The 12,708-nt window shown below is 35.7% G+C and overlaps 1 protein-coding gene across 1 annotated transcript in view; it reads left to right on the forward strand.

The window, feature by feature from the left end:
* Nucleotides 1-7,490, forward strand: part of LOC127629934 (prostacyclin receptor-like) — a 50,160-nt gene extending 42,670 nt beyond the window's left edge. The window contains exon 3 of the mRNA XM_052107251.1: nt 4,278-7,490. Coding sequence (XP_051963211.1) covers nt 4,278-4,556 — 279 coding nt within the window. The 3' untranslated portion in view covers nt 4,557-7,490. The remainder of the gene's footprint in view (nt 1-4,277) is intronic.
* The last annotated feature ends 5,218 nt before the right edge of the window (nt 7,491-12,708 follow it).

Here is a 12,708-nt window from a genome sequence, read left to right on the forward strand (position 1 = left end):
GTCACCTAAAATCTGGCTTTAGCCAATCAATGCAGACTGTACCTGACAACACAAACAAAGCTGACACCTTTAGGAGATTCATAGTCCTATTTGACCATATATTAAAGCCCTAGAGCAAGAGGAAGACGGCATCTGGACCAACAGTATTACTTGATATTTAGTGCCTTTACAACTGATATTCTGATATTTCATCAGCTCCGAAGCCACATATGGGGAAATGTAATTAATTGCAGATTTTATCAATTGACATACATCACTTCTCCTTGAGCAGGCTTGAAAATGGAGGACAACGTTTTCACAGGGCTAAATACCATTTATAGCTCGAAAACATGATTTTTCCTGTCATTGATGGTTGACACTTGCTTTAAAGGGGTAGATACGTATATACTGAATAATGAAGATATACTGTATACACAGAATGAAGAAGGCTTCTCTTGGGTTAATCCGAGATAACAGAACTCTCTTTTCCATTTCCTGTGTTGTTTTTGGTGTCAAGCATGTTATGCTTGAAGCAGAGGTTTGTTTCATTAAAGTTGGATGTGAAATCGAATGGAAATGAGCAATTGAGAAATGAGGTATTAGCAATGGAAACCATTCCTGATTTCAACCCACTCTTGAAGAACATGTTTCTCAGTTTGGGGGAAATGTATTACTTTCGCAACCATTAGACATGCACAATGCAAAACAAGATCTGTGCCAAAAGTTTACAGACTGTCATTTAGCATCTGACAAATGATCTGTCTTTATACATCTTATGCGGCAATTTGCATAATCTGTTATGTGATTGTGGGAATTTGAGCCCATGGGAACAATGAAATGGGATGTTCCACATCTGTGCTGTCTCCTCCCAAAAACACTCATGGTCTCGGTTTATGAGCTCAACCTCAAAGACTTGTGTTTCGGAAATGATTACACCAACATGCAGACCTGTTTTTTTTGTTTTCCCAGAATGCAGCCTTGAACACAGAACTGATCTGTTGACTTTTTATTGCAGGAAATCTGAGACCGATATAACACAGATATTTTGTACAATGATGTTGTGTATGCTGTTGTCAGGTTTATCATAGTTTAAGACAATGTTCTTCAACAAGGGGTCCGCAAATTACTGTTTGATCCACCACCGGCACTCATAATAATCACTTGCACGCGAGTGAGAGACAGTACCGCCTCTCCCTTTATGCATATTACACAGTATTTGTAGGGCACCAACTCCCTAGGGGGCAGCAGAAACTTTACTGGCTGCTCTTACACGCACGTTATACATTATTCAAGTATAGTCCGATAGTAGTCGCGGAACACAAAATATCGACTCGCACTTGATCCTCGTGCACATGTATTTTAGTCTAGCCACATTCTGAACCTGCCCCTCGAACCTGCATGCCAAATCTTCCTCTTGCAGTAATCCTTCCTCATTTTATCTTGATATGAACTAAATGGAATGCCGAACATTGTTAAAGTTTGATGAAATTAGCCCATGCTCATTACAGGCCGCTCATAACGCAACGCATATCATTTTAAGCAGCGCTGCAGTAGAGTTGCGCAAGTAAACGTGTCTTTAATCACCATAATTAAAGGTGCACACAGTCATTTTTTCCTCATTACAGCATTTTCCTCCTACAGAAATGAACTGAAATAATGTATAAAATCGATCACTTACATGGGAGTAGGTATAGGCCTATCAGTAACCTTATAAATAGGCAGAAAATGCAACACTCAATATTCAGACAATATGCATCTGGTGTCCCTGCTCCATCTCTCTACATTCCAATGGGTCCTTGGCCTGAAAATGTTTGAAGACCCCTGGTTTAAGACAATGGTTGTTTTGTCTTAAAATGTTGTGTTTTTGATAGTTCCAGACAGTACAACCCCATCCTACAAAACACACTGACCTTTGTCTTGTCATAAGGTCGTCTCGGCCTTTCTTTGACTTATCATGCGGTAAGTTCTCAGTCATTATGCTTTGTGAAATGCTTTGTACTCGGGTTGTCTGTCAAATATGCATGGCCAATGTGGTACATTTGAATGTGGGATATTTGAAAGCTGATGTGAAAACAATAGCAAAATAACTAAAAACAGCAGGTTTGGAATGACATGGGAAAACTGTATTTCCCATTTGTCATTAGTATTTATGGTTAACCAGATTCATTTATTGATGTTGCCTTAATTAAAATTAAGTCTTGGATCGGAAGCTACCTAAAAATTACTATGTGAGCATCGCTAATTTGCTGTAGCCAACACTACGTGACCGATTAGGTGGGAAAATTTTGTTTTACAACACTTTATATGTAAGCACAAAAAAGTAGCCTAAATATCCTTCTTTAAACGTATATGTTAAATGTAGAACCCTGATCGGTTAGGATAGACTTTGAAAAAAAAAACACACAAAAAAACAATTAACCCTATAACAGCCCCTGTATCAAATTTGATAAGTTATTTTCTAAAGACTGTGCATCATAAACATATTAAAAATGTTGTACAAAATCTTGTTGTCTGCAATGTACTAGATGTCTTCTGCCACCTGGAGGACATTTCCAGGCATTTCTTGATGGAAAAATATTTTTTTTAATTTTTCCAAAAATGTCCTCTTTTGTATTGCATGCACTTGCTGATTTTAAAAAAGTAAAAGTGACAGTAATGAGTATATTGTTACTGATATTTTAAAATGAGTATTTGTTGAATATATGCATCTTGTGCTTGGTTAAAATGTTGTATATTATTTTATTGAAAAAGCCAGTTTAAATCCATGTATCAAATATGATACAACAGGCTTTTGAGGTATATCTCTCAATCACCATTCCATTACATTCATGCCCACCACAAAAAACAAAACAAAAAAAAAAATCATAGAGCTTTTTATGTACATGTACATTTGATAAGATTTATCATCAATCATTATAAAGATCTCATTATTTTACATTACAAGCTATTAATGATGTCATCTTACCATACGTTCCTGAGACCCAGTGAAAAAAGTTTTACAATTTCTCTTTTTTTAAATGTGCATAAAATACATATGATGAAAAATGTTTATTGAAATTTTTTTTTTTATTCATATTGTATTTTATGTGCTTACATTTTGATACATTTTAATCCATATTTTTAGACCAAAGAGAGGAAGTTTTCATGGCCAAACTCTCAAACATTTGGTATCTCTGAAAAACCCAGGGAGTTCTCTGATAATACCCCAAGATTTAATACTGTCGCATATATGGGATAAGAAAATCTTAAATAACAAATGTCCTACACCAAAATTAATTGCTGGGCCTCAGGAGGATAATGACCTTTAAAGCCTAATGTATCAAATATGATAAATACAAATAATGTTTTTTTTTAAATGTACGATTCCTTTTTATTGTTTGTCTAATACATTAGAAACAGTTTAATGTTAGAATATATATATATATATATATATATATATATATATATATATACATATATATATATATATATATATATATATATATATATTTTTTTTTTTAACATTAAACTAAGTATTGAATGCTCCATTACTCCATCCTCTTTATTTTTGCATTTCTTGGCTTAGGTGGTTGATCAGTTTACTTCTGGTGGCCGCAGCCGTCCCATCTGCAGCTGTTGTTGAAGTCCCTAATTGGATGACAGTGTGAACAGCTAAAAGCGCTCAACATTTTTCAATTCGATCTGGGCTACTTTCTTATGTAAAAACATGAATATGCATCTTTTTTTTTTCCAATGTGCCTCCATTATGAACATCCTGGTTGGATTAAATGTGATTTTTACATCAATCTAACTCTACATTTTTCATATGCGTGATTGATTTACAGCGTATATAGGCCTGTTATGGTTTATAACTTGTAGTTGTTAGTTAGTTGATGCATACATTTCCTTTTTAAAGAAATCAAATAAAATGATAGGCGTCAGCAGTGATTCGTTTGGATTACACTTAGTAAAATATGCACATTAAACAATACAGAGGTAGATTAATGGAACTCTGCTGTTTAATCATGCAGAAAACAGTTTCTAAATTTCTGTATCAAAATGGGCATGCAAGCCAGTCAATGCAAATCTGAAATCATTTGTTTTAGAAAGTAATTCTTCTTAACTTGTTATGCCATTCCTTCCTGCTGCCCTTCGATTTTATAGTATATTTTTGCTTGTTAGAGGATCATCAATGGTAATTAAATTCCACCATACAGACTGCAAATTACTTTAAAAAAACAAAAAAACTGCCATAGAAAAACCACCCCAACAATAGTCCTGTTTCCCACTAAGCTAATTTAACTCTCTCTCTCTTTTAGATCTGTGGATTTGTTAATGCCATTAGTCCAGTGGGGAATGACCAGCAGAATCTCATGGCGTTCCGATTCTCTGCTTTTAACCCCATCCTGGACCCTTGGATCTTCATCATCTTCCGCAAGGCTGTCTTCCACCACCTTCGTTCATTCTTCCACTGCCGTTTCCCCAGAGACTCAGTGAAGACCACAGCTCAAACTGCCCTGTCTGTCCCTCTGGAGGCTGGAGATCTCAGCCACAGTTCCAGCATCCAGAAAAAAATCTACTGCAGCATTCCCCAATGAAGATCAGAGCATTTCTCGACAAAGTACTTAATGCATTGTGCACTGAAGAATTTCAAAAGGTGAAGATGAGACTTGGAAACTTTAGTTAAGACTTAAAAACTGCATTAAGAGTGGTTTAAAGCCAATACAAAATGTATCTTTGGTGGTAAGAACCAAGAATGAGAACATGGGCGTCATGGCAATGGAGAAGAAAACACTTTGTAAATATGTAAACAAATGTTTAGGGCTAAGTAGGCTCTTCTGTGCATGTAAAACACGAAATGTAGGTGCCCGACTTACTAGAAATGCAAGCGTGCTTGTTAGAAAAAGTCAAAAAAAGAACATGAAGGTACAAACCACCAATGTCAGTAAGCAAAACTGGGGCAGTGATACATACCACAAACCACACGCATACAAAGAAAGGTTTCCACAGGTTGTCAGTTACTCCGCAGTTTCCCAGTCATCAAGCATTGAACATGCTCTTGAAGATCACAGGTGAACAATTTGTTCAGATATGGACTAATGGAATGGAAGATTTTAATTCACAGCTGAGCCATCAATTATATTAATGCAAAAGTGACTAACAACACTTCAAATTACATTTTGAAAGTGTGTTAGCTTTTAACCCTTATTTATGAAACTCCACGCAAAGCTGAATTGTGGTGCCAAATATATACAGTGCCTCCTTAAACATTCAAACAGTTAATGATGACAAATATGATAATTGGAGTGATGAAGACACATTTCCATTGATGGACAAGTAGTTGTTAAAACAGGCTCTGTGCTGTGCCTATCCAATCAATGTTATTAAATGTGTAAATATTAGAAGTCGACCAATAGTGGATTTTGTTGATACAGATAATCAAGGTGGCAGATATCATAAATATTTCTTAGCCTATCCTTGTCAAAAATGAATAAAATTCCCAAAGCAGTTTATTGTGCAACCAAAATCCCAATAATAACCAGAAAAAGGACAATTTGGTGCATAATGCTGGACATTTATCTCTAAACAAGTTCGAAATACACTGGGAATTTGGCTCTGTTACAATGCTCTATATGCAAGTATTTACCAAATTACGCTTTTTATATCCTATATATCCACCAGATGAAGTGTTGTGTATATATATATTTCACCAAATGAGGTATATTGATGAGGAATTACAAAAAAATAAAACCCTATCAGCAACTGCAAAACTGAGATTTTTGGCAGTAACCTATAGTTCCAAAAAGCAACTATCGGTACCGATTAATCTGTAAAACCGATATATCGGTCTACCTCTAGTAAATATGCAAAAGACAATATTAAGCCAGGGTTTATTAACTCAGTATAAACAGTGTGAAACATGGAACATATCCCAGGAACAATTTAAAGTGTGAAAAGCCCATTTATACGGTGTCAAATTAGTGAAAAAAATGAAATCGAAGGATAGAACTGCTGTTATGTTTGCTCCACTTTGTGTTTAGAGAAACATTTGTGCTATTTTACATTTAAGTCATTCTGTGTCTGATCATTTTGTTTGGATTAAGTAGCATGTTTACATAAAATCCCTGACAAACTGCTAAAACTGTGGCAATTTTTTGAGGGGATAAAATATCATTTCTAATTACAGATCACATTTTAGTTATTATTTCATGGTGGTACATAAGTATGGATAATATACATTTAATTGTAATAATTAATTAAAAAAAATAAGAGTGAGTAAACAGGTATCCGGCCTGAGTACAGGAGACTAAAGCGGGCCAAAGGGATAGGCTCTGGCAGGTGAAATTCTATCCGGAACTGGCCTGAATGTATTTTGCCATTTGGGAAAAGACTATGACCTCTAAAGTCTTTTGTATAGTGTAAAAAGCTTTCACCATACTGAATGTTTAGAACAAGGTTCAAACTATCCTGCCCAAAGCAATGCACGTCTGCTCTCATAACTGCTCTCAAAGTATAATCCTATATGTTTTATTCAAAACCATGGGAATCTGAATTTAAGAAAGAACACTTGCTTTCGTCTACCATATTAGTGGTTATTGTAATGGAGCCATGTAACATTGTGTTGATGCATATTAATAGACTGTTATTATAAAACTACACATGGGCCTAAGTCAGCTGTTACAAAACAGCTGAGTGCAAATGGACAGTCTTATATGCTTTACTAGGGTAATTCTCAGGAAACTAACATTGTACCAGTGAAGTGTATCCACATATATCCACAAACCGATGTCATGGGAAAAATGACCTGTATGTTTTGTTTGTTAAAATCCCCCACAACACTCAATTGTTATTTTAAAAGTTTCTTGCATTACACAGAATTTAATCAAAAAAATAATATCAAAGAAATAATTCAGCATCCCTGTTAATTATATCTGTAGTATATGTGGACACGGATATAAAGAGCATGGTTTCCTGAGAATAATCCGAAAAGGGGCCGTTCAGACTGACATGTTTGTTGTTGAAGAAAAAATTCAGCGTAATAAACGGAACAGAATGCAGGTATTTCAAGACACTCCTTTCAAACATGTCTGTCTTGTGCACATTTTTTAAAAAACAGTGAGGAGGGATGCAAAAATGCATTCAGTGTGAACGGCCCCTAACGTATGTACTATGTATAGTTTTCTTATACTGTTGGTCATGTGTGTACAACGTAAACAGGTTTGACCGGAAGTTAGTCACTTTGTTCCCACTATTGTAAAGCGTGCTGTTTGCATGCATGCTATGAATTTTATGCAGTGTATTGTAAAATAATGTTTTGAGTGTTTGTAAATCGATACATCGCTTAACTAAGTTTCTTTGCACTTTGTACAGTTGAAACAGTGTTAAATTGCACTCCGATGCTTCAGTTGTGTATATTGGGTTTGTTCATGTACTGTTGACTCATGCTAGAAAAAGGAATAGAATAGAGTTGCCTGTTCATGGACACTCAGTAAAGAAAACAACACCCTGTCCAACCATGCGTCTTTGTTCATTTCTCAGGACCATAATCAAATTAAAAGTGATGAATTTGTATTTTTTTTATTAGATTGGTATTTATTTATTTGGTAGGAGTTTTAGAAAAAAATGAAATGACTTTTAACTCAAGCATTTCTGTGTTTTGATTTGATCAAATCAGACTTCGTCTTACTCTATTGGTCTTTCAAAGAGCCCTAAGAATGATAATAAATAGCAAGCCAGCCAAAAAATTTTAAGAAATTATTTTTGAGAAGTTTAACACAATATAAAAAAATCAAGTCTCACCCTGCTGATAATAACCTTGAGTATGTAATGGTTTCATAATCTGAGAACAAGTCTCAGAGGCATTGTGTGTTTATATAAGCAAATGTAAGTTTGCTTTATTCTGTTGGTCTAAGCATTGTAAAATGGATTGAGCTGCAACGCTTCAGTTATGCATGAAAGATGTGGGTTGGCATCCCTCTCTGTAAGGAATGGCCACTCCATTATGAATTTCAGCAGTCTTTTGTTAATTTTCGTTCATTTGAAGAGGAGGCTCTGTTGCCATCAGGAACTTAAAATGAACTAGCAAGGAATTCATTTAAATGGTGATTCGTTCAGTTGCTATCTCATTAAATTACACCTCTTCTGCAGTAAGTGGTGACAAATGAGTGTCTGTAGTAGGTTTTGAATGAGTAAGGGATTGTTGCTATTTTAATCTCATATGACTTTCTTTCATCCACAGAACACAAAATACGAATTTTGAAGAATGTGTTGTTTTTTTTTTTTTTGTCCATACAATTTCAAGTCAATGGGGTCCAAAACGTTTAAGCTCCAAAAAGGACATAAAGGAAGCATTAAAGTCCATCCATACAATTTGAGTGGTTTAATCCATGGCTTCAGAAGCAATATGATAGCTTTTTCCTTATTCATTATAAATCTTGACATTTGGCCTGACTGGAACACAGTGCAGGCTTCAAGATGGAGCTTCAAGCCAGGTAGTCAATCTCGGTCTCATTACACATCAATAAGATCAATGGCTTTTGGCATGAACCAGGCAATGCTTTGACTTGACTTAAATCCCTTGCTCTGTTTCTCTGCCAAATTGCTCGTATCACTTCAGAAGATATGGATTAATCTTCTTGAGTCATATGGATTACCTTTTTGCTGCCTTTATGTCCTTTTTTGAGATTAAAGTTTTGTACCCCATTGACTTACATTGTATGGACAAAAAAACCTCATACATCCTTCAAAATATATATTTTTATGTTCCGCAGAAGAAAGAAAGTCATAGCAGTTTAATACAGCGTGAGGGTGAGTAAATGATGAAAATTATCATTATTGGGTGAAACAATTCTAAGAAAGCACCAAGTCGTTCAACTGTAACAAATGTGATGTGAAACATTTTCAGTGCTATTCGTTTCACCTCCTTTTAAAATTTAATATCATTGTACTCAGAGAAATTATGAGTATGATGCCAAATACAGGGATTTATGATTATAGGTCCTTGCGTACACACTTGATGGGGAATCAGATGCTCTTTGGCAACATACGTCAAGCATTCAGCAGATGGCAGGCCTTTTAATGAAGCCATAAATCACACTCTGGTAACATTTCAACACCAGTGACATCAGACGGTATTTGCAATCTTATTTGTATACTATATTTGAAATCTACAAAAGGTCAGCACTTTTTCTTTTTGAGACTACTTGATTGGATTTGGATGAGTCAAATTAAATGGACTTTTTGTTACATTATATATGGATTCCGTAAAGGAGCGGTGAGAATGGAGAAGATGGTCAAGTTAGCTCTCATTTACAGATGGTTGAATTGCTTTATAAAGCGTATAGTTCGGACTCTAAATTCTGACTGGATGAGGGCATTCTAAGACGTTTTAAAAATAGATCTATTTATCTACTGTGTCCATCTATCCATCTATCCATTTGTTTACCTTTATGTCTGTCCATCTACCTGTCTGTCTATCAATTAATCTACCTGTCCATTTATCTATGTACCTTTCCATCTATCTATCCATCCATTTACCTGTCTGTCTGTCCTTCTACCTTTCTGTCTGTCTGTCTATCTATCCGTTTACCTTTCTGTCTGTTTGTCCATCTATCTATCTGTTTACCTTTCAATCTATCTCTTTATTGGTTTACCTTTCTGTCTGTCCATCTACCTGTCTGTCTTTATCTAACTATCTGCCTGCCCGTCTATCTATCCATCTTTCTATCTGTTTACCTTCCTGTCTGTCTATCTACCTGTCCATCCATCCATCCATCCATCTATCCATCCATCCATTTACCTTTCTATCTGTCTGTCCATCTATTTATTCATCCATCCATCTGTTTACCTGTCTGTCTTTGTCTATCTACCTGTATGTCTGTCTATCTATCTATCTTTCTATCTGTCTGTCCATCTATCTATCCATCTATCCATTTGTTTACCTTTATGTCTGTCCATCTACCTGTCTGTCTATCAATTAATCTACCTGTCCATTTATCTATGTACCTTTCCATCTATCTATCCATCCATTTACCTGTCTGTCTGTCCTTCTACCTTTCTGTCTGTCTGTCTGTCTATCTATCCGTTTACCTTTCTGTCTGTTTGTCCATCTATCTATCTGTTTACCTTTCAATCTATCTCTTTATTGGTTTACCTTTCTGTCTGTCCATCTACCTGTCTGTCTTTATCTAACTATCTGCCTGCCCGACTATCTATCCATCTTTCTATCTGTTTACCTTCCTGTCTGTCTATCTACCTGTCCATCCATCCATCCATCTATCTATCCATCCATCTATGTCTGTCCACCTATCTGTCAGTCTGTCCATCTACCTGTCTATCCATCTATCTATCTATCTGTTTACCTTTCAATCTATCTCTTTATCGGTTTACCCTTCTGTCTGTCCATCTACCTGTCTGTCTTTATCTATCTAACTATCTGCCTGTCCGTCTATCTATCCATCTTTCTATCTGTTTACCTTTCTGTCTGACTCTCTGTCTGTCTGTCATCTACCTGTCCATCCATCTATCTGTCTATCCATCCATCCACCTTTCTGTCTGTCTTATCAGTTAATCTACCTGTCCATCTATCTATCTACATGTCCATCCATCTATTCATCCATCCATCTGTTTACCTTTCTGTCTTTGTCTATCTACCTGTATGTCTGTCTAGCTATACCTATCTGTTTAACTCTGTCTGTCCACCTATCTGTCAGTCTATCCATCTATCTATCTGTTTACCTTTCAATCTATCTCTTTATTGGTTTACCTTTCTGTCTGTCCTTATCTATCTATCTATCTATCAAGTCTAGTACTGGATCGCTCATCTACAATGCCAGTGCACAAAACCATATAAACACTGCTGCTAAAAATGTAAGAGGAGGGTTTCCTCAAAAGGTCTTTATGGTCACATAGAAGTGCTCTTGTAAATATGAGCATATGTGGCCACAATGAGTTTTCCCAGTTTACAATATGTCACACTGTGAGAGTTGTGGAGGCGGTACAGTGCGCAGATGAAGAAAAAAACAGACAATTTTCTCCTCCATTTGCTTTTGCATCAATAAATAAAATGTCAGCTTCAACACTGTGTGGGCCACACAAACATTTTCCACAGTCCTGGTCACAGTGGAAGTGCTGTAGATTAAAAGATCAGATAACTATCTGCTATTTCTCCACTGCGTTCCGCTATGATAGTTAACTACACATAGCATCACTCATTACCTGTCATTTCTTCAGGCCCCTCCATCAGATGCTTGCTAAGACATGGTTAATGCCATATGCAGTTTCACAGCATCTGCTGTTAATTTAACTGAATATTTCAGGATATATTGTGTTTAAAACAATGTGTAACTCAAAAGGGTAAATATATAACTGCTGTGCATTACATAAACAAGTGCTGAATAATATGTGGAACGTTACAAATCTCTGTTATACTTCAGATTTTACTCACCCACCCAAAAATATTAAGTCTTATTGGAGATTTGAACAAACAATGTGGGGTGACATAAGCACCAAAATGTAATAATTAGGGTTAACATTTGTACAAATCTCCATTTCCCTATAATTATATACTATTCTGAACAAACTGTAGCATATGAATTAGGGCATAAGCTTATAAGTGCCATGCATAACTTAGAATAGGTGATCTGACAGCACCCTCTACAGTCTATACTTTATATTTGGCTGACAATAACATCCTTAGTTGAATTACATCACTACTGCACAAAGACACATAGAAAATGTATCAGTTGATTGATTTGTAGATGCTAGACTTCTTCCACACTTTTAGAAAGCAAAATGTAATCTTTAAAATGCAGTATATACATTGGAGTTCAAAAGTGTGATTATTTCTTCCAATTTAATACAACTAGCTCATTGCGGATTATATTATCATCATAAAAATTAACTTCAGTGGAAGCAAGGTGATCTGACCCTTTGTAAGCTTTTAACAATGTCATGTCACAAATTTGCTTACTTGATTAGTAACCTAGAAATAGTACAGAATCTTAAATACTTCTTATTTTATGGCATACGTTTTCAAAAATAAAACTTTACATTTATTTCCAGGTTTAAAATGGATTCTAAATCTTAGATTTTCAATATGTACTACCTAGTAGCAGCACATGTAATTAAGGTAAGTGGCTCCCATCCATTGGTTGTCGCATTTAACAGGGACATTTGCAAAAAGACGAGGAGGTGGGACAGAGTCGGAAGGTCCAGTAAGTGAGTCCCAAAATTACAGCTCCATCCTAAGAGATCCCAAATATATTTCAGAGTCAGCTAGAGACAGTGACCTCTCAGTTAACCAATGAGATTACCTAGGAGCTAATTACAAAACAGATCTCTAACAAGCCACACTCAAATCAAGACATGTTTGCATAAAAGTATACAGTTAATTTTATTGGAAAACACGGATGCATCCTTCATATATTATCTAGTACAGTTTTCACATGTTGAGTATCCTCCATTCAGTCGCTCATTTTCACACGAAACTGTCCTGAACAGAACTGCTCCTCTCCACAGAATACATTTAAATAGAAAATCCAATTATTAGACCAATAACAAACCCTTCAACGTAACCAGAGTCTTGCTAGTAATATCATTTAAAAGGGACAGTTCACCACAAAAAATGAAAATTCTGTCATCATTTACTCACCCAATATGAAGGCGTGTAGTTGATGGCAGAATTGTCATTGTTTTGGGTGAACTGTCCCTTTGATACATTTTCAATTCATCCCTCAGAATAGACCACAT

The sequence above is a fragment of the Xyrauchen texanus genome, chromosome 36, assembly GCF_025860055.1.
Source record: "Xyrauchen texanus isolate HMW12.3.18 chromosome 36, RBS_HiC_50CHRs, whole genome shotgun sequence".
Lineage (NCBI taxonomy): Eukaryota > Metazoa > Chordata > Actinopteri > Cypriniformes > Catostomidae > Xyrauchen > Xyrauchen texanus.